Source organism: Meleagris gallopavo, chromosome 10 (assembly GCF_000146605.3).
Source record: "Meleagris gallopavo isolate NT-WF06-2002-E0010 breed Aviagen turkey brand Nicholas breeding stock chromosome 10, Turkey_5.1, whole genome shotgun sequence".
Lineage (NCBI taxonomy): Eukaryota > Metazoa > Chordata > Aves > Galliformes > Phasianidae > Meleagris > Meleagris gallopavo.
In genome coordinates this window covers 10,395,616-10,417,895 of record NC_015020.2, presented here as the reverse complement: position 1 = coordinate 10,417,895, position 22,280 = coordinate 10,395,616, and the positions used below count along the sequence as shown (strand labels likewise).

General features: G+C 45.0%; 1 protein-coding gene across 5 annotated transcripts in view; it reads right to left on the bottom strand.

The window, feature by feature from the left end:
• Window positions 1-1,959: 1,959 nt before the first annotated feature.
• MTA1 (metastasis associated 1) overlaps window positions 1,960-22,280 on the bottom strand; it is a 60,387-nt gene continuing 40,066 nt past the window's right edge. The window contains exons 15-20 of one of the 5 annotated variants that reach the window (XM_019618552.1): window positions 21,498-21,650; window positions 20,284-20,319; window positions 14,554-14,565; window positions 10,128-10,159; window positions 7,124-7,275; window positions 1,960-3,598 (exon numbers count right to left, since the gene is read on the bottom strand). In XM_019618552.1, the coding sequence (XP_019474097.1) occupies window positions 3,460-3,598; window positions 7,124-7,275; window positions 10,128-10,159; window positions 14,554-14,565; window positions 20,284-20,319; window positions 21,498-21,650 (524 nt within the window). In that variant the 3' untranslated portion in view covers window positions 1,960-3,459. Of the gene's footprint in view, window positions 3,599-7,122; window positions 7,276-10,127; window positions 10,160-14,553; window positions 14,566-20,283; window positions 20,320-21,497; window positions 21,651-22,280 lie in introns of those variants that run through there. The other 4 variants (XM_010715693.2, XM_019618553.1, XM_010715694.2 and 1 more) reach the window with 4 other exon arrangements.

The following is a 22,280-nucleotide window of genomic DNA, read 5'->3' as shown; positions in this document are numbered from 1 at the left end:
ATTGAACCAAAACTCAGTGCAGTATTCACTCCCAGCCTTCCCACAGGGCTGCAACCCCCACTGCTCTGCACACCCGCGGTGCTGGGTGCTGACCCACCTTGACCGCTCACAGCTCCATCCCACACAACCCAACCAGCTGCACGCAGCTCACCGGCTTCCCAAGGTCTGGCTTGTGTAATGCTTGCTCCGAGGATCCAGAGCCTGGAGCAGGGCTGGCACGGGCTCCAAATTTCCATTTCAAAGGGAATTTCAGCATGTATTTTGCTTTACAACTCCACAGTAGTGTCCCAGTTACAGTCTGCCTCCCACAGCAGGAATGTGAGTTTCAGAACCATTAGTTTTGGTCACAGTTTTTGTTTCCACACCATTTCAACAGCACTGTTAAGGAGAGTGTTCTGCTTTCATGGGACAGCAGCAAAAGCACAGCCAATGCCAAAATCCAGAGGGAAAAGCAAGGTGCCTTTCCTCCTGGCTCTGCAGCATGGAGCAAATACACCTGGAGTCTCCCACCTGCCCAGGGCTCCCCTCCTTCGGAACATATTGTCCCCCTTCCATCTTAAGGGCTCATAAGGAGCTGGAAGCAGGGGCTGGGAATGAATCAGCTGTATGTACCCACGTACCAGCCCTACAGCAGGAAAAAAAGGAAAAATAAGATTAGAAGCAATCCCTGCATCAGCAGTGCATCAGCGAGTGAATGAGAATACCATTTTCAACGTAAGAGGCTGATCAGGGAGAGGCTTGGTGACAGCAGATGGCCTGAGAGAAGGGCAGCTCGGGGCTGAGCTGCTGCTGCCCTTGCATTTCCTGAGACCTGTATCTTCCTACTATTGCTAAAGGTATTTTCCAAACCCTCTTCCCGTGTTGTACACGTACAGATGTCAGGTACAGGAAAGCACAGGGATCGAAGTCTCCTCCAACCTGTTGAAAAATGGCACCCATATTTAAGGACACACGGGGGATCCTTCAAAGCCACGGCAGGTCAGGATATTCTCTGCTTGCCTGTACCTATTTCCAAAGTCACCCCTGGAGTCCCTCCAAGAAAGCTTTTAAGTCGTTTCAAAGTGCAGAGCTGGCACCCCCACGTGGTCGTTCTGGCTCTGAGCAGCTTCTCTCACATCTCGGTTTGTTCCTGCCGTGCCAGCTGATGTGCACCCACAGCTGTACCACCGCACACAGCACCGTACAGCTCCGTGTGCTGGACACTGATGCTCAGTGTGACCTTTCTGATTTCATGTGCGATGCCTGAGACAGCTCCCTTGCTGAGAAAAAAAACCACTACCCAGCGTTCTTCCTGCTGTCAGCAATCTTTCTTACGCACAGAAGTTAATCCCACTGACTGATGAAAGCACAGTAAAACTGCCAAAGCACTCTGGCACAACCTGAAGGCTTTCTGGCCACCGAGCTCAGTGCCCTTCACATTGCCCATCCTTCAGCTGCCCCCTCCTGCCTTCAGTGCCAGGCAGGAAAACATGACCCCCAAATGCAGGACAGGTTCACATCTGCCCAGCACGCGCCTACTCACCATCAGATCAGTCTCGCCCCTCCCAAGCGGAGGAACGTTGGAAGCACTTTGCTGATCCTGCTAAGGAATGAATGTAGAAACGAAGCACTCAAACATCAGCGCGTTTTGTTGCTCAGCCCCTGGGATTTCACTCTGCCACACGTCAGAGCCGTGCCGCGAAGCAGCCCACGCACACAAAGGGCTCATTCAGAGCTGTGGCATCCAAGAGGAGGAGGGAGGGAGTTGGATTTTGAAGCGCCAGAAATATTTTAACTGCACGTTAGGGGAAGCAAGCTGTGAATGACTGCTGCCCTGTACAACATCACCGCTGTGCAAACACTTGCAAGCACAACACAGCTCTCGGACGTAAAGAGGAGCGCGGATGTAAAGAGGACCACAACACCGAGGGTCCCAGGGGCTGTGCCAGAAGAGACAAAAAGCAGCTGTTTCACAAAAGCTCACTTTCCAGGTTTATTAAGTAAAGTTAACTGAATCGTTTTCATTTTGTGGGGATTCCTTTCTGCCTCACCCGGCGGGCCGGCAGAGTCGCACAGAATCACGGTTGGACTGTGACAACCCAAATACAACTTTGGCTCATCTCACCGCTGACACATATGGAATGACTTGGGGGGTTATTACATGCTGTGTCTGCTGGAGGCAGGTACATGTACAGATCAGCACAAGTTGCAAATGATAGTTTACATCCTTTCAAAACAGAGCAGGGCATTCAGCAGATGCGCTGCAATGAGAAGACATATGAAAAAGAAATCATACAGACTTGCAAATACATAAGAAGTTCAAGAGATGCAAGAAACCTCAAACACAAGAAATGTCAAGGGGGAAAAAAAAACACTGAACTTCAGACGCAACGTGTTCAAATTAAAACCCGGCTGTAATTTAAATTCTCTTCAAGATGGGAAACATACAGGAACGCAATTTAAGAGAAACCAGGTTTTGTCCTGGGAGAAGCGTGTCCAAAACCACGGATGCACAAACAGGTTCAGAATTCTAAGCAAAATGTCCCTGGGCATTGGCGTACTTGACTCTTGGAGCCAGAGCAAAGCAATTCATTACACTGCTGGGCCTACTGCTGGGTGTCGGAGGCACAACAGCACGTAGGGTTCCAGATGTCAGAGAGAAGGCAGCGCGCAAACTGCTGGTTGCAGAGAGAAGTGCTACGAGCCACATCTCCCAGGGATTGATAGAGCAAGGGCACCTGACTCCGGCAGCCTGGCCTCCATTGCACACACCGTTAGTGTAATGCTCTGCAAGGTTCTTCAGTTCTTAGCTCACTCCTTTCTCAGCCTGAGTTGTTTCTGTCTTGTGCAGGAGCACAACTGGCCGTGAAAAATTATCCAAAAAACATAAGGGACAGGACCAAAGAAAACAGGCTGAACCTGGGGCTGGCTCCCAGCTCCTATTTGCAAATATCTGATAGAGGTTGGAAATTTATCTACAAAAGAAATAATATAAATGAAATAAAAAATGGCACCGTCCACAAAATTAAAAAAAAAAAACAAACTTACAACACAGCCTCGTAAAAACGGCTTTGCAACGAGAGCTCAGTCACAAAATAAGGGTTCTAGCTCTCCGTACATCAGAAGAGGAAACAAAGCTAAAAAGTACTAGTCCACATTCTCTTAATAAGTTAAACTTACTTTCCCTCCCCCTGTCTACAAAAGGGGTAGAAGCAAAGGAGAAAAGAGGCTACCAAAAATAACGAGAAAAAGAAAGAAGAGAGAAGGAGAGAGCGCGCGCAAGAGAGAGCAGTCTGTGGTCGGAGGCTCAGAGCAAGGCTGAGTTCCTTTTAAGGGTTTAAAAGATGCAAAACAGTTCCTCAGAAGTTCCCTCTCTTCAACAGTTAGTTCAATGCTGTAGCCATAGAAACTCAAGTATACATCGGAGGAGAGATTCTTTCAGGCAGATCGGCCGCCATCCGGAGAGCTGCTCAGCGTGTGTTAATCCTCAATGATTATGGGTTCATCATTCATGGGCTGGCGGAGCTGCACTGCCTGGATTGGCCGGAGGATAATGGGCTTGTAAGGGCGTCTGGCGGCTCGCTTGGCTTCGGAGGAGGAAAGCAGCTTGCGGATTTTCCTGCAGACAGTAAGGAAGAAAGGAATGCATTACAGAGACCAAAGGCTTAGGCGTTGCAGGCCTCTCCATTTCCCCAAGCAAAGCCAGGCCTGCACACGCAGAGGCTGCTCCCTAGCGGGATGGACTGACGCTGTTTGTTTTGGCAATGCTTTCCCCGGGGAACTTTTGCTTTCTCATTTATAAACACATCAATGAAGGGGCCAACTGCATCCAGCGTTCCAGAAGCCTCTCCCTGCAGAGCAGAAGGCACCCTGGCCCAGTTTCACAGGACCGGGACCTGCCGCCGTAAATGCATCACGTGAAATAGTTACGACAACCACATCACTCCTTTATTTCGATGCACGCGAGCACATCCACACGACGTGCTGCAGGCAGCTCTGTGGGAATGCACAAAGACAAGTAGCAAACAAATCTATGGCAGCTCACTTCCCTGCCTGCTAATCTAATCCACTGCTGCCATTCCCTGTTTCCCAGCAGGTGCACACAGCTGCCTCTCCCCACAGACACAGTCAGCACCAGCCAGCAGTGCTCCATCCCCACGGAGCGGTGTCACCAGGCTGAGTTCCCACAGGGGAGCTCCAGGGCTGCCACTAACGAGGGATCCAATGCTGCAGCCTTGTTTTTCTTTTTCAATCATTATTTTCTCACTCTCCCCACTGGGAATGCTAGCAAGGCATCTTCCCTTTCTTATTTCCCCTGCTCTGCGTGCACCCAATCTAGAAATGAACAACATTCAAGTTTTGCACTTGTTAAGAGTGTCTCTGTATGTTACAAGGCCAGCAACAAGCCTTATCGGAGGCAGGAAGCAGATTGCCATCAGATGAGAAAGTAAAATACAGATAAAGATACAACAAAGGCTTAAAATTAGCAAAAAAAGCTGGAAAGAAACACTACTTGCTTCCTTCTGTTGATACCAGGCTTAGAGGAAGCGCCTTAGAGAAACCAGCAAAAACAAAGACGTACACTATATAATTAACATGAGGAAATCAATTCCAGAGGATGTTGTGGTGGTCAAAAGCATATAGAGATGAGAAAGGAAGGTGATAAATATTCACAGGAGTAGACCAGCAGCACCATTATGCACAGCCTTCAGCTCAGGAACCGGGACCACAAGGAGGGGTTGATAAGGATGCCTGTCCTGCAGACTCCTTCCTTAAAGGTTTTCTAGCTTTTTCAGCATCAGAGAGATCTGACACTGCCTGAGAGGAAGGGCAGCCACATGGCTTCACAATCCACAGCTGGACCAGCTGCCCCCCAGAGGTAACTGCTACATTTCTGATTAGTTGACGTGACTGGGGCCAAATTTTCAACAGACACACACATGTACATCTTCACTACACGTCCCCATTTCTCCAGTTTCTTCTGAAGCTGAAAGGGCATGGGGTGGGGAGAGAAGAGAACTGGGGGGAAAGCATGTAGGAGCAGGGGAACCTCGAGGAGAGGGTTATTCCAAAACTCACTTTGAAGTCCATCTACTTTTTAGCCAGCAGAGCTTCTCACAGCGTCTGTGTTCTGTCAGGTGTGCTGCCATCAGAAATAATCTCTCAGCAGCTCTACATTCTGATCAGCTCACACTGTGCCTCACTCGCATAAATTATAAAGGCTGAGCTCTGTACTCTGATGCTTGAATTCAAGAACTTATTACTTTTAATCTACCAACTTCTCAAGCTGCTCCCTCACAGCTATCCAGACTCCTAGCACCGTCCTCAACAGTACCACACAAAGGGGACAGAGAGGGGTAAAACTTCAGGAAAACCTGCTTTCTGTGACCAAAAACAGCCTGGCCCTCAGCTGGAGGACGATATGCAGATAGCAGTGTTAGATTGATTGCTACGGAGCCTACACAAAGCTCAGCTTGTTCCGGAGTTCACAAACAAGCCTTACATTCCTGACACTGGAATGCAGCAGATGGCTCAGGGAAAAGTTAGAGGTGAAATGCCCAACAGAAAACCCGTGCCTCTCACAATGCTACATGGCTGAAAGCTTCCCTGATTTTCAGCAGGCTGCCAAACATCTCTTTTCACACTCACCAGGCAGCGAAGCTGCTGGACAAAGAGGCCTGTTCTTTTTTCTTTTGAAGAGATACCATCTTACTGAACTGATGCCTATTGCCGTGCTCTGATTGCCATGTTTGAGATGTGCTGCTCGCTGTGAGGCTGGTCCTTCCTCCTTGCTCTGCCTCCTACAGTAAGCAGTTCTCACATCCGACCCCGCAGCCGATAAATATTCTCTCCGTTCTGTACAGATCAAATAGCAGGGCTCTGTGGTCATATTGAGACATTTCTACCACAGATCTGTAGTACTGCTTGTGGTTGGGACGATAAACGTGGCAAGCAGTTTTTTGCAACTGGAGGATCATGAAATATGCCTCGAGCACGTGAGGACTGAATTAGAGATGGAAAGCCTTGCATCTGCCATGGCACGTGAATGTGTCAGAGCTGGAGATCTGTAATGGGATCCCAGCACCTCTTCATCAGAGCAAGATGACAGGAATAAAGACACGCTTCCCTTAAAAACTAATTACTTCTCTCACTTTGCTTTCTATTATACAGCAGATCCCACTGTTTACTTTCACAGCACCTCACAGAAAGAGAAGGAAAAGAAGAAAAGAAGCTAATGACGTGAACCGAGGTGAAATGCACAGGTGGACAGTAACTTGAACATCACCATCTCAGCCCATGTACGAAGCCCACTGCTAGAAACAGGCCCACAGAACAGTCACTTGACTCCTGAAATGCTTTGCAGGCTAAGGAGGAGGTTGAGGACATCGGAACTCTGGACCACTCACACACTTCATGCTTAATAAAAGAATGCTCAAAAGCAGCATCTTACTTAGTTGTACCACAGAGAACAAGCACCCAAAGCTCACGTCCTCCATGTTACTTGTAAGGACACAGGCACTCCATAGTTGTCATGCCTGTCTCTGCTAGGTGCTGGGCAGAAAGCTGCTGTTCCTGCCTGCTGGGGGGCACAAATGATGTTTTGGGAAGCAATACGACAGATTTCAGCATGCAAGAAGGCATACAGGGCACGTGCAACCTCAAAAAATTATCGTGGCCAAAAGAATCGGCACCGGGGAGATATATGCTCCAAGAGTGGATAATGCTGTGCATAATTCAGCAGTTTTCAGTGTATGTAAACATAAAAGCTTTTATAGGAACGCAGAGCAGTGAATGCAGTGCAGCTCCTCAGCATTACCAATGCACCAGAAGGCCCTATTCTGTTTCTGATACACTGGGATAGGATCTCCACAGGCATTTATAGGTCTAAACCAGGTGAACATCTCTCTCGTCTCCTTCACCTTACTGCCCATATCTTAAAGGAATTGTTCAGGAAGAAGAATCTGTTTTTTCTTGAACGTAAGCGCATGACAAGGCACGTAAGACGATGAGACATATCCAGCTAAGCCTCTATCCATCTAAGCACCGGCAGCAGTGCCTGTATCCAGTCTGCAGCAGTAACCCCCACATGGAACAGAAACCAGAAGACATCCCTTGAACCCTCCTAAAAGCCCAAGCTTCTCACCTGGTTTCTTCAGTGGCCATGTAGAAAACATCATCTGGTGCATCAATCCAGTTCATCCTCCTCCTTTTCACTGGAGGCATGGATCCACCACGAATTAATCGGACTTTTGTTGGGTATGATTTCCCATTGAGCAGCAAGTTTCGGCTTGGTCCCTGACGTGATACATAAAAAAGTACAGTTACGGGCTGCAACAAACCTGCAACAGCACACGATAAGCACTCAAACAAAGGAAAAGAGAATTAAAAGTTTTCATATTAGTTGTTCAGAGGTTCTGGGAAACATGTACCCTTCTTGCCCATGACTGAATGCAGAATTCACACAGAAGCAATTGTCCACAAGCAGTAGAAGTTAGGCACCTCCATTATACAACAGGGCAGCAATACTTCAGCGACAGAACAAATTGTAAATGGAAGGCATCACCAATAATCTGTTGTTTGTGTCTGAAAGATGACATCAAGTTTGAAAGACTGAGCACGTGACTTAGATTTCAGCTGCTACCATAAACCTAGAGCAACTCCATTGATTCCAAGGAAGGAAATCTAGTTATGCAGCATGTGAAATAGAAAAGTTTGAATTCACATTTATTCTGGGGCACCAAACTTACCCAGGTCCTTTTTGTTCTAAGGAGGTTATTATTTAATGATGATGGTATATAATCCCGACAAGTTATTGTAAACAAATCTAGAATTACAAAGCTTAGCTTCTTTCATCATAAAATCCCTTTAGCATTTAACAACACGGATTTCCCAAACAGAATACATTCACTTTGTGAAACGACAAAGCTATCATTTTCCAGACCCACAGCCCCCTTCCACTCAACTGGAAAAATGTGAGCTGTTAATAAGAGAGGTGCAGATGCAAGGGAGCAAAGGATTAAGCTTCGCAAATGCAGCTGTCCTTGATCATTTGAAGTCCAGTTCTGCTGCCCCTCTTCCTGCTGATTAGCACACTGAGAAATCCCACTGAAATTGGTAACACTGGACAGTCAGGAAAGATGCAAAATAAGGGCCCAGAAAAAATTGATATGCATGAATTAAAGCTGGTCAGAAAACGCCAAAAAATGCCACAAAATTTAATTCTGGTACATCACAGGCTAGACCACCTCCCCTGATGCACCAAGGCGCCCCATTGACCATGAAATGGGAAACTGAACACATTCAGGAGGGACGTCCCACCTGGCAGAGCCACCTCAAAGGGAAAGGTGGGGACACGAGGTGCACTCAAACCCTGAAATGGGCAGCTGGTGGCAAAAACCCACTCAACTTATTATAAGCAGACTTCAGTTTGTCCAACAAGAGAGGAAAAAAACCACCCTGCACCTGACATGTTTTATCTGAGGAGAAAATAAAAATTGATTAATGACTTTTTTTGACCAGCCTTAATCGACTATGTTAGACATACCTGCTTCTTGTCAAGCATGAGGGTTTTACAGCTAAACAAACAAAACCCCATCTTTTAGAATCCTAAGCTCTTTAAAACTGCTGTACACAAGTGCAATAACAATTTGATTTCTTAGTTGCCCAGCTCCATGTTGTTATACACAACAATTTTGGCACCACAGCAAACCACGGAAATACTTCAAGAAATTGCTTTTACATTCGAGGTTTATTAAGGAAAAGGTTTCCATTGAAAGGCTTTTGTCTCCTCTGCCCCTCCAGATTTCTCCAAGAACATTCTTCCATTCATGTTATGATGGAAAGTTCCTCCCCATGTGCTGTATATGCAGAACAACTCCCAAGAGAGTTCTTGGAAATACCTAGGAGGGGGACCTGTGTGCTTCAGAGTCACCTTTCTTCTACCTGCACAGAGCAATGTTTCAAATGGCACATCCTGAAACATGGGCCTTCAGTTTTCAGTTCAGTAGCATCTTTTATTGAGCAACCAGAAGTGAGGCAGTTCAGGGTCCCCACCCTTGTAGCTAACAAGTGTTAGGTTGTCACACTGCACTGAGCTGGTTTATACAGCAGACACAAACAAGTAGCCAGTCTCCTCCGTGACAAGAAGTGAAGCTGAACGCAATGAGAAATGTAATTTGCCACTTGGTATCAGATGCTCAAGTAAGAAACCAGATGAATGCTTCATTATTACCAGCTGAACAGCATTCTCCAGGGACAGCCTCCTGTTGCTGCCTACCATCTGAGCACGTCACTATGTTGAATACTTGTGGTCACTTCTTGGTGCCCATCGTTCAGACCTGATTTATCCACGTTGGAGCGACTCTGCTGACACCAATGTACTGCGGGAGTTCACCTGCTGAGGCCAACTCCACTTCATCAGCACCCCAAGCAGATCTTCTCTGGCCAGAAATACAATTATGCTTCAAGCTCTCTCCCATGAGCAGAGAGATGTAAGACTGAGGTCTCACAAGAACTACCAGTGAAGGGGCAAAGTGATGCATAGCCCTTGTGCTGGCCCCTTCTCATGACGTTCGCTCTGGCGCGACAGCATTTTGCCAGAGATGCATCAGTCAGACTGGCTATTTGCTTCTGTCCTTTGATAAATCTCAGCATCGTGGATGAAAGGAATTGTTATTACTCCAGAAAAAAATAAAAGAACACAAAAGAACAAGCATTCTCAGAAGACAACTCACACACCAACTTCCTAAAGAAAAAAACAAAACAGAACAGACTTTTCCAAACAAACCCTTCCATCATGTAAGCCTTCCTCCTTCAGTGAAACACGTTCCATCTAGAAACACATCCCAGAGCTTTGCTATAAACAGCCACTCAGTTTCCATAGGAGCAGAAAGAAAACGTTCCATTCAGAACAATATCACTGATGTAACCACTGATTTGAGTTTTCAATTTTATTCAATCATTTGGACTTTTCGTATGCCCCAAAATAATTGTTTATTCAAGTTTCCTGAGGAACTGGGAAGCGTGACCAGCTGCAAACAGCAAAGATGGAAGTGAAACACTACGGTTTAATGGGGTGTTCTATCTAGAGAGGGTTAATAGTAATTGTTTTTCTTTTCCCTGTTTTGGTTAAATGAGCATTCTCTTACCATTTGTCTGGTTTGTCCGTGGTTAGGCAGACCTAACAAACAGGAAAGAGAATAGAGCTGGTAAGACCATTGCTTTGCCAAGACAGAAAAAGTACAAAATCAAAACACGCAACTACGATTGCAACTGAGTTGTTTTGCTAAAATAAAGAGTTTTCTACCAAACTAACTTCTCCCCTCCTTGGAACGTAACTGGGAAAAGAGCTTCCTTAACAAGGTGGTTTGCAGAGCAGAGCCCCCAGATTAAAAACATTTCATTTGCTCAGTCTTCTCTCCATTTACTCACACTGTCAAACTACCACTGCAAGTACACCTCCTCTTTTAGACCTGAAGTTTTCCTCAAGTCCTTGGGAAAAACTGATGTTCTGGTTTTATTGGGGAATTTACTGGTACCGAGAAGGGAGAAAGTAGAAGGTATTATACTGTCAAGACAGCAACAAGTAACATCTTTCCTGTCATCCCTAGGTGCCCAGGGAACAACTCGCTCAGATGTCAGCTCCAAGCTTTTAGCAAGCAGACTGCAGAGATAACTTGCTCTCACCTACCGCTGCTAAATCCTTCCACAGGCTCAGCTCCGTTTATCACTGAGCACAGCCCTCCTCCAGCAGCACAGCCAGTGCCAGGAGGCACCAGGGCTTGGTTTTACTCGATTGCCACTTCCTACCCCATCAGACATCCCATCACACCACCACCAGGTATGCACTGTGCTGTTCCTCACTAAGACGAGAGCCTGCAGGTCTTGGCAGACAAGAGAACAAAGTGCTGCTCTAAGGCAGCAGAGTACAGCACAGAAAGGACTAGTAGATCTGAGAAACACTTGTTATTACCACTTGGTTTCCTGAAGTGCATGCTCCTAGGAAACATCATGCCATTAACACTAAAGCACCAAACCATGTTTCTCAGCCCCTTCTGGCTGAAAAGCAAGAAGGTTGGTGTAACAAAGCAAACACATTGTACTGGTACCAGCTACAGAAGCAGTGACTAACTCTGCCTTCACATCACTAACAAGTTTCCCAGCACAACTCTTTCAGTTTGGCATTTGCCATTTCCCACTGTTAGCCAACTAAGCTGGGATAAGAACAGCAAAATATGGAATCCAGCAAGAATAGACCAGTGATGGCCTGTACTCCAGCAGATTCCTTGAAATCCTCCTTGGTAAGAGCAAAGAGGATGTACTCATGGCAGGTACAGCAGGAAATAGAAGGCTCAGTGATGTACTGTGAGGGAGAAGGGCACAATGGGGGATACTTTGCTGAGCACTGAGCATCACCACACTACGTTAGCAATCAACAGTTTACATAAGGTTTATACCAAGTTTATTTTCGTTCAGAAGAGATGTATGCTATTGGCTACTTCAAACGTGAGGACACGTGCTTTTTGCAATGTTTTTCTGGTTAAGTATCCAAAGAGATGAAGAAACAGTTGCCAAGACGACTTCCACCAAATGTGCAGAACAGATGTGCCATGCGTCAAGCTGACCAGTAACAACCTCTGGATGTTAACAGAAGCGATGTGAGTTCCAGATAATTGCTCCTCTTTCACACAGAAGCAGCAACATCCAGCTGCAGGCAGCTGCCTGTGCCTGGACAAAGAGACAGTGCCTGCTGGGACGGCACAGCCAGCAGGACGTGGCCCAGAGCCACTGGCTGCAGCCCAGAAGCTGAGCTTTAGGTCTTGCTTTCTTCCTCTCCCATCCCTGACAGGAAGATAGTACTTTCCTCATTCACAGGAGCTCTGGGAGATGTAAACCCATGGATGCTACGCCTTGGACTGAAGCCATGCATTTCTTGCTAACCACACTCAGGATTAGCTCTTTTCTCATACTAGGGAATATGAGCCTACAGGAGCAGCTGATATACATGGCTGCTGCTGCGATGACTACTGCTGGTTGTACAACAGACAGTAGAATTGCTAATCCTCAGCACCAGAATTAACTCAGAATATTCCAGGAGATACTGGCACAGGCTGAGGGCCAGCTCTGAGCCCAGAGCTTCCAGTCCTCAGACAGCGAGGAAACAATGGTCTACAACAGGGACACCCTCACCCATAAGCTCTGGCTTCTGGAATAAAATGCACGTAACAAAATATTGCTTCAGTAAAATAAGACACAAAAAGACACTATTTCCATACAATTCATGCTCTTGCTACCATAGCAATAAGGCAGCAGTTAGCTACTTCTCCCCTTAGTCACACTCTGATAACTAGAGTTTGAAAGAATCAATATGAAAACAGACACTAAAAGACCAGCTTCGGTTTGCAATAAAAATAATCACAGTAGAAGTATAAGCAGCTGAAGTGCTGCTGCTAAGTGAGCAGCTTTACCCAGATCAGTCACCTAAGAGGAGCAGACAGCGTAACATCTGCAACACGCTGCAGTACAGCTGCCACAGCAACAAGATACAGCTGTGCTGGAAACCATGGATCCTCACCCAGAGGTTTTAGTGGCTTCTGTGCAAGAGATGAGGTCTATCAGACGTGCACCTGTAAGAACTGAGTATCACAAAGCAAAAAAGTCTACAATGATGACTCCAAGCAGCTCTTTCACTCTTTTGCAGTCAAAGACACTGACACGTTCTAAAACCTCAAGACCACATTTTTTTTTTCTTCCTGTAGCACTGAGAAAGCTCAAGGCACTAGAAAAACTTCCCATTCAGTTCCTCCTGCCAAAATTTCCACTACTCAATGAAAGCACCAGGAGGTCCCAGAAGATTAGGTGAAGATGAGGCAAGCAACATACACCTGCAGATGCCCTTTGCCACAGACCCTTCTACACTGTTACCAAAATGGCAGCCAAACAACTAAGCAGAGCACAGAGTTTAAAAGAGATCCTGGAGCAAGCCTCCACTCCTGACAACTTGGTGACCTCGGTTCCCCAGGCATAAGTTCAATTACAGATGAGATTTCAGTCCAAAATGGTCACAGCAGGTCACAATGGCCCACTGAACTCTCCACTCTGGAAAGATCAAAGCTGCAAGTATCACCCCTTGATCTACCAACCTGGTTCTTCTCATGTACAATCTCCTACCACCTGGAGCTAATTCTCCCTTTATTAAAGGAGTGAATAGCAAACAGTAACATCCTACACCACCCATAGCAATACTCCAGGAGCATCCCATGAGGGTAAGGAGAGCTGGTAGCAACACCTGGAGGGGGAGGTGGGCTCTGGTTGGGATGGAAGAGCAAACCAGCTCACCCAGTCCCTCTGACACCTGAGGAGAGACTCGCACGCCCCTTGCTGCTGCTATTCTGCTCACGGCAAGACGACCCTTGCACCTGAATACCATCCAGAAACCACTCCCACAGCTCAAATTCAGCCTCCTTTTTCCTTTTCTAAGCCACACATAACACATAACTGCCATGCTGAAAAGGAAGAGAGCCTAAATCTTCAGCAGCACACCCAGCATTGCTTGGAGTGGAGGTACTTTCAGCTATCACGAAGAAGTTGCAGAATAAGCATCAAGTGCTGCTGTTCTCCTATTTGGGTACAAGTCTTCCAGCACTTCTCTGTGTTGGAACATACACACCACTGCCTATACACTTACAGACCATGTGACAGTGCAGCACAACAATTGTGCACAGACCTAACCCTGGTATCAAGGAAGAAGAGCAGCCCAGCCTCCAACCCCTGGACATAAACTGATGCTTTTTCATTCTTTGCTCCTAGAACTTACTCACTCCACTCTTCAGCTTATGCACCACGCAGAAAAATATAGGTCCTCCATGTTGTGTGAGCCTCGTTTTTTATTTTTTCAATCTATACAGGCATCAATCACTCACTGATGGCATTTTGCTTTCACTTCTGCTTACTGAAGAGAAGTATCACACAGAACATGCAATATGCAGCAACATTCATAAACACGTCTTCAGTTACAAGGAAAACTGAGAACTCAGTCAATACTTTCACAACCAGTCAGCTTAGAACGCAGGGCACGCTAAAATACATTGCTTTCCAACTCCACGTGCTCTTTATATGCATTTTCCTTTTCCAGAAGCACTCCTGCTGGGACTCCATCTTTCCTAGCCGTAACAAAAACACCAACAGTACCACATTTGTAAGCAAGCTATTAAGAAAAAGAAGCATGCATGAATGAGATATGATGAACAAGGATTTTGCTTCCAGGTTAGTGGTTCACTGGCAAAAAAAAAAAAAATATCTGTGTGTTGACATACACACACACACACACGCACACACACACACAGTTTTTGTAAGCCTGCAAGAAGGCCTTAGTGCCTTTCTGACACTGCTGAGTGTGTTCCCATTGTGAATGGATTGAGGGCCCACCTTCCAGCAAACAAAAGCTACAAACCTTCAGGAACACAAGTGCAACAAGCAGAAGAGGTCAGAAATTGTACCTGACACCACCTAGACTAATATTTTCTTCAAATTCTGTTGTATATGAAAACAATGTTAAAATTGCAATTTACTTACCTAGGTAAGTTCCTACCAAGATTGGCAAAGGAAAAGGAAAAAAAAGATCTAAGGTTAAAAAAAGGGAAAGGTTCACATAGTTCAGAATACAGTAGCCCAGCCCCATGCAACAAATACAGAGACACAGACTGTTTTGTTTGTAATGGAACACAGAAGTGATTGCTTGTTGGACAGATAAACCCAAGACAACATTAAACAACCAGCATTCCAAATAAGTAATTCCAAACAGAGCAGCCTGAATTTTGTATGAGTAGTTGTTCATTATCCACCTCCTTCCATTAACTCCTGCACACAAACTTTGCTGGATTTGGACAGATGTTCCTAAAACACTCAGTCCAAGAGTTCACACTGATGTGCCCTGCAGTACCTCACAGATGATGTCTTCGTTGGTGCAAAGCTGGACCTTCCAGCTACAGGGAGCCATTGGCCAAGCAGGTCCTGGCTCCATCTGAACAGATCTCACCACTACTCACCTCATTCCTAAAAGGCAGGGTACACTCTGCCCAACTGTAGTAACCACACTGAGTGGTTAAGAAAAAAGCCATCAAGCCACACAGCTCGCTGTTTTAAGGTGTGGTGAGTCTAAGTATACGGACTAGAAATCACTGAATTACTTGCCGTTGTTAGAATTAGGAGTATTGTACTTTATATATGTATATATACACACACATGACATGTATATATATGATACATATCACACAGACTCCACATCCACACAGAAATTCAGGCTTTGTATCATTCAGGTCATTTGCAATTCTGCCTTTGCATTCTTAATCATTCATTTCTTCATTTATTTCTTCTCAGATTAATTGCACCTGCTCGCAGCAAGGCCTTGGGATACACACACTACTTGCATTAAATCAATATTTACATCTTATTCTGTGCCATCGCTCATAAATTAAATGGTTTTCACTCTTTCATCCAGAGTGAAAAGTCCATCTCCCCATTTCATTTCCAGTTCTTTCTCCATAGCAGCAGAAGAAACTCATCCTAGCATCATGGCTAAACTGGAGACAGTGGGGAAAAAAAAAAGATTCGTTCAACATCTGAATACAAAACACTAAGTAAAATTCTCAAAAATAACCTCTGCTTTTGACATAAGATCTAACCAAACAAACTGCACACGGGCCCAAGAAGCATCACAAGCTACTTGCCATTCCTCCCAGCAATGCCACTGCTGGCAAGAAATAGTCAAGGCCTCAAGCAGCACCAAGCGTCTTTGCTCCTGGCCTTAGCATTACACTGAGCTGGATATCAATAGCTAAAGCCAGGACTTCTCACAGTACTGCATTATTATTTCCCAAGGGAGCGATACTGGCACTTGTTTACAGCCATTCCTGGATGTGCAGGGGTACTGGCCAGGTATCCTCACTGCTGATAAAGGCACAATCTTAATGCAGCTTATGCATCAAGGTAACATCAATTTTTTTGCAGTCTAAGTCATTCCAAAGGTCCTTTCTGGCTCAGTCTGGTTCCCTACCTAGCTGATGCCAGAGAACGTCCCTGTATTTCCACTTCAACAGCTGTTATTGATCACAAATACTAGTTCAATTTTCATGTTCATCTCTTGATAATTACACTAATGCCACTCTAGGCTCACAAAGCTGTAATGCTTCCAGCTCCAGGAGTTCATTCATGTTGTCACAGAAGGAGCTGAGAAACAACAAACCAAAACACATTAAATTTGATCCACACTCCATTTTGTTCCAGAAACACACAGCAGCAGAAGCAAGGTATTCCAACAGTTAATTCATCTCACTCAAAGATCTGCAGCTTGTTTCCAGCCCAAGTCTTCCAGCTGTACCTTCTGGCTGCTGCAGCTCATTATTCCAGTCCCAGCTAGACTAAATTGCCCTCTACTATTGCACTTCTGCCGCTCTTCTCAGCAGAGACAAACATCTACAACTTCTGCTTTGATAGAATTATTTTCCATGATGCAGTGGGTTTTTCATGCCTTCCTCGTTGCCACAGCTCTCCCTCTCCAGTTTTACATGGAGCACAATCCATACCTCTTTTATCAATGCATGTTTGTTGCCAGGAAAAGCCTTCCTCCTTTGTTTCTGCTACTCCTTCATGCTCCCTTCTCTTTCTGCCAATTTTAGAGTGCACGTGACGACCTTGAAAAGCTCATTTGATTAGATGAAAGCTAGCATGGTGCAAGGGAAAAAAACCTCACAGCGCTCCCTCCCTTCACTCTGTAGGGATTTGTATGGAAGAACGTCACACAGACCCCATGCTGAACAGCTGGAAGGACAAAAGTAACCGGGCCCAGAAAGTAAAATGTCCCTTCATCTTCTCTAGAGAATCATTCATGGCAAATATTGTCTGAAAAGCATCAGAACATAAATGGAAAAAAGGAATAAATGTATACATTTTTAACATCTCATTGTATTCTACAGCTTATGAGACTCCCTGTGCTTCTTATGTTCCAAAAGCAGAGATCTGCATGAGTTTGTCCATGCAGCCTAACACTGAAGGAGTGCTGGGAAAGACAGGGTACGCCTAATGATGCCTCTGACTCGATTTAAAGAGGGAAAACAAAAATACGGATGAAAGAATTATGCTTTTCTATAAAACAAAGTGGAAGGGGAAAAAAAGTGATGTGAATTTTCCTGCCTTGGAATTGAAGCATCAGACAAAACTCTGGCTGATTGTACAGACAAATCATATCCGAAGTTTGGAAAAGTTTGGCTGCAGAGGGTTAAACAGGGAAGGTTGAGAACAAGGATAGCTAAAAGATATTCAGCTGGAGTTACAGTAGCAAGAGAAAGAGCAACATTTTCAAGCAAAAATCTGAAGCACTCTTAACATTTCAGCAATTTCCAGTGTTTCCATAGTTAGTTACACTAGTTCAGGCTGCTGCTCTGTGACAGCAGTTCCCTTTCCTTTCCATCCTTGATCTCTCCCAACCAACATTCCCATTTCCCAGCTTTCCCTTTGCTCCCACTACTACTGCTCTTCACAGGGAGCTCCAGCTGCACAGATGAGGTGGTCTTCTGCCTCCAAACCTTTTCCCTCTCAGTCACCACTTTGGTACACCCAGCCAGATAGGAACTATTTCCATTTATAGCAGAATATTCACAGCACTTCATTAATTAGGCTTTTCTGAGGGCTGAGTTCTAAAAAAGAAAGCAAAGCAACCTCTCGATTCCGTACTGCTTTAGGAGCTGGCCATCAGGAAAGCCATACTGACCCACCACACACTGTCAGCTCCACAACCCATCACTCCTTACAGATAGCATCCCCCATAAGTTTGGAAGCCCAGCACCAAAAGGCTTTTATCACCAGTTTTCAGCAAAGAGGCTTCAGCTGAAGCCCACCATACCAGTTGTTTGCCATTAGAATTCAGAGATTGACATGAGGTATCTTCCAGATGCCACCAGCACAGCATGTCAACAGAAAACAGACTGGATTACCCATGTAATACTGCAGTAAGTTATTATCTCCTTGGAAACTGTTTCAACAGAAGTAGACAAAGTGTCTTTCAGTCTCTCCATTCAGTTTTTCTTTGCAGTACATTCCTATGCAAAATGACCAAACCAGCTAGTATGCACTGCCTGTTGTGGAAGAAGGAAACACTCAGAACACCCTTCCTGCAGTGTCTGTAGGAGCCACCCAGTACATCAGTGTTTACAAAAAAGAACTGGACCGATTATAATAATTCATCTTTACTCTCATTAATTTTTTCCTCATGTTTTAGGACTGTTATAATCCCAAAGTCAGTCACTTCTGGATAGATGAGTCCATTTCAATTCTTTCACACAACCCTAACTTGTTGGCTCCTAAACTCTGGTTGCTTCACTCTCAATGCCTTTCACTCTCTCCACAAAGCTTCCAACTCACGCTTTGTCTCTCCTCTGACCTCCTCCCCTCCATCTGAACAAGCAGACCCCACACCAATAAGCCAGTGTGACTCCATTCGGAACCAAGGGGATGTCTCACACCACATTCCCCTTTCTGGCACAGCACAGGCAACAGATATTAGGTAGCTCTGCCCCATGCCAGCACAGCTAGCCAGCTCCTGTGCAAGGGGCACCAGCACTGAGCAGCACCAACACAAACTGGCTCCACACCACAATTGGCTCAACCAAACTTTCACCACCCAATTCCTTGTGCCCACCAGATCTCAATGCAAGTTCTTCAAGATTTGTTTCTTTGCAGGTGGTTCTTCTGCTCCACCTCAGCAAAGCTTCCAGCAACCCAGGTGTGGAAATTGCAGGGTGGTAAATGTTATCTATTCACAACTAATCCCAACCAACAAGCCTCAGCTGAACTGCTCACAACATTCCTTTAACACTCATTACCCCAGCAGGTAAACAGCATGGATCTGAATCACACTCAGTTACGTAGCAGTAACGTGAACAAATTGGTGGCTGGTTGGGAACAGACAGCAGCAGGCACTTGAGAGATGGCCCCTGCACAACTTCATGTATGCTTCAGAGCAATACATATTCTAAGCAGCCTGGGCAAGTGCTTCCCTAAAACTGTGCTCTGCTTACAACAAGCAAATGTTCTCTGGGTATGAAATCCAGCACTTTCCACAGGGACAGTGTGAGGGAAAGGGTGAGCTCTTCTTCAGTCCTTTGAGCCTCAACGCCTCCATCCTTCAGGAGTGTGCTGTCTGCTAAGCACCTTGGCTCTCACCTTCCTGATGAGGACATTTAACAAGGAGCAGCAGAAATGGCCATAAGGCACCAGAAGCTGTGGACATTTCAAGTTACTCCCCAGCTCCCTCCTTTCTAACTGGACACGCTTCTGAGGAAGCCAGACTGACTGAGTTGGAAGAGTGCTATTATTTTTCCCAAAACTGAGAAGCACATTAAAAACTCAGGAAGAAAGTACAAAGTATCCCAAGGATAGCAAGACAGCACAAAGATCACCGTCCTCAGCCTTGCTGTATTCTCCACATGCACTTCTGCATGCATGCACACATATACTGGTAACAGTCATCTGCTATCCCAGCCATTACAGACAAAGCTTAACATCAGGGCATGCAGTGCAAGTCACTTAATGCCTAAATCTAAGTTTTTGTGTTTGCCTGTCTCACGTTGTATATCCCAGCTATTCCAGATTGACTGTTTGCTTGACCGTGGACAAACAACATCACATGCACTTCTTCTGCGTTATCCCAAACAAAAGCCTTCAGGACTGTTCTTTAGTCAAAACAGGCTGGTTTTTTTTTTCCCCCACAGAAATAAAATTAAAAAAAATAAAATTTAAAAAAAAGAGCTGTAATTTCTACTGCAAGTAAAGGACATGCAGACAGCTTCAGCTTGGTGAGACTGTCCACTCAACAACAGAAAAGACAGAGGCTTGAGCCTAGGACCTGGTGCAAATACCATCTTCTGTTTCTTTCGGTCAATGTGAATTTAAAGCAATTCAGGATGTAAGAAACTTTGATTTCTTAGAAGTCAAACAGTGAAACAATAGCTAGTTTCAAACTAACCATCACAGCTTTCAGTAGTTCCACAAAACTGCTAAAAACTGTCAAAGTGAAGAAATTATTCATCAGTTCATGACTTCAGTACGGTTGTGTATGATTTTTTATCTGCATGTGGAAAGCTTGGAAAGTGAGCAGCATAACCACAGGTGGAAATGGTTACCCAAGGAACACAGACATCAACACAGAATGTACACACAGCATCATTAGCCACAAAGCACAGACAAGCCAGCAGATGAAACTAAAAGTCACTGTCCTAGCATAAGCTGAGCGCAGCTTCAAGGTCTTACCCCTGCTAGGCATCAACAGGCGCTTCTTCATGTTGCCTGATAGAGCACAAGTGAACAGAAAAGAGAAAAATATCACATCAGCAACCTGAACAACAGCAGTTTTATAAGTTCTTAATGTTAAAACACAAACAGTAAGATATCAAATGTCTGTAATCATATGAAGTTAAAAATAAAAGGAAAAAAAAAAAGGAGAGATTCTATTCAGCTCTATCAAAACTTCTCTGCAATATTAGCCTACTATGACAGCGTAAGTCTATAGGAATAACACACAGCAGGAAATAATTGTTTTCTCTCCAAGGAAAAATCCGTTAACTTAACTTGTGCTCACTTCTGGGCAGACAACAGAGATCTCTCTCCCTGCTCAGAGCCACTATAAAGCTAAAGTTCCACTCCCTTTTTAAGGACAGCTACCCCTCCATCTTTTCACTTCTGTTAAGATCACTTGAATTCAATAGGCCCTTTTATCATCATCTGAGGAAAAGACTGCACTTTCTCTTCCCAGCACTCTCAGGCAACAGCAGCTCTTCAGAAAGGAGCCCTGCATTCCATGCCAGAATATCTTGTGTCTGCCTCCTACTTCAAACACCTTCCCTTTGCCTTTTACGCTTGGGGAGACAAAGCCCAGCCTCCACTGATCAGAGGTTCTCAGTGCCAACAGAACTGCAAGGCAGGAGCAGGTCTGTGGCACACCACGTCTGGCATTTCTGCCTGCCCTGCCTAAGCAGCAGCCTGCCTCTCACAGTGGCACACAGCCTCTGGAGCTTGTCTGAAACCCAGGTGATCCACACATTACAGAGTCACCTGGGAAACACACAGCTACTACCTAGAAATCAAAAACCTGCAAACCTCGCGAGTAAAAGGAAATAGCACTGGATATGGCTATTAAGGCTTTCTTCATACTACTCATTACAAAAAATAAAAAATAAAAAGAGAAGGGAAGTTTCCCCCTGCCACACTTGCCAGGTTGGTAAAGCTAGGCAGAGTTCCACCAACATGGTAGGTAACCTTGTGTGTACGCACCACCCAGGCAGCATGCACCATGTGCCATAGCCAAAACTAGAAATGGAAGATGCAACTTCTACAAAAGGAGAAGAAAATACAACCCTAAGAATAAAAACCTGAACTTATGCCTACAATCTTAATATCCCTGCATACCGAAAGGACAGAATAAGGAGCCTATGCACGCAATGGACACACAGCAGAAAAATATTTACCATCCATTCCATTGTGTTGTTCATAACTTCTTTTTCCCAGGATAGTTGGGGACCCATTATTAATGACAGGTGTAAACTTAGCAGGAGTCAGATTGTTGAGAGAACTGGATAAGCTCTTTGCAGGGTCTGGTTTCGGAGGACATGGATGAGATTCTGTTGTAAAACAGCGAGAAGTTACTTGTATTAATGAAGATACTGAAATTACAGAGCTGGAAGCAACCTGCAAACTTTCAAGGTGATCAAATATATCTTCCCTTACACAAAAGCTTACCACAAAAATTACGACCAGTAATCTTGACTGAAGATTGCTGTTAATATAAATCATTTTTACTATATTTAGAAACTCACTTCTACCAAATATATTAAAGCTAATGTCATAGTATCCACTGTTCCATGTTATCATCTTAAAATAAGAGTTGATTATAAGAACACTTTGTATATATTCCCCAAACACTATTCTCCAGTAATCTGGTATCATTTCTGCACGGCTCTGTGTTACTTGGGCAGTCATGTAGGACCCCTAAACTTTGCACAAATCACAACTTTACCAGTTCAGCAAGGTTTGTAAATATACAATTTTTAACTGGTCAAAGAAGTGAGGATTCAGAGCCACCACCATAAAGAATACTGAGCCTGAACTCAACCTTCTGGCTGAGAAAGAGTTCTGCAAAGTACAACGGTCCAAGCTAGATTTCTGTGGTCAGACTGCCGTAATGACATAAGACACAGCTTAAGGATATCTGTAACAACCAACAGGACGAGGGAAAATTATTTGTGGTCAGA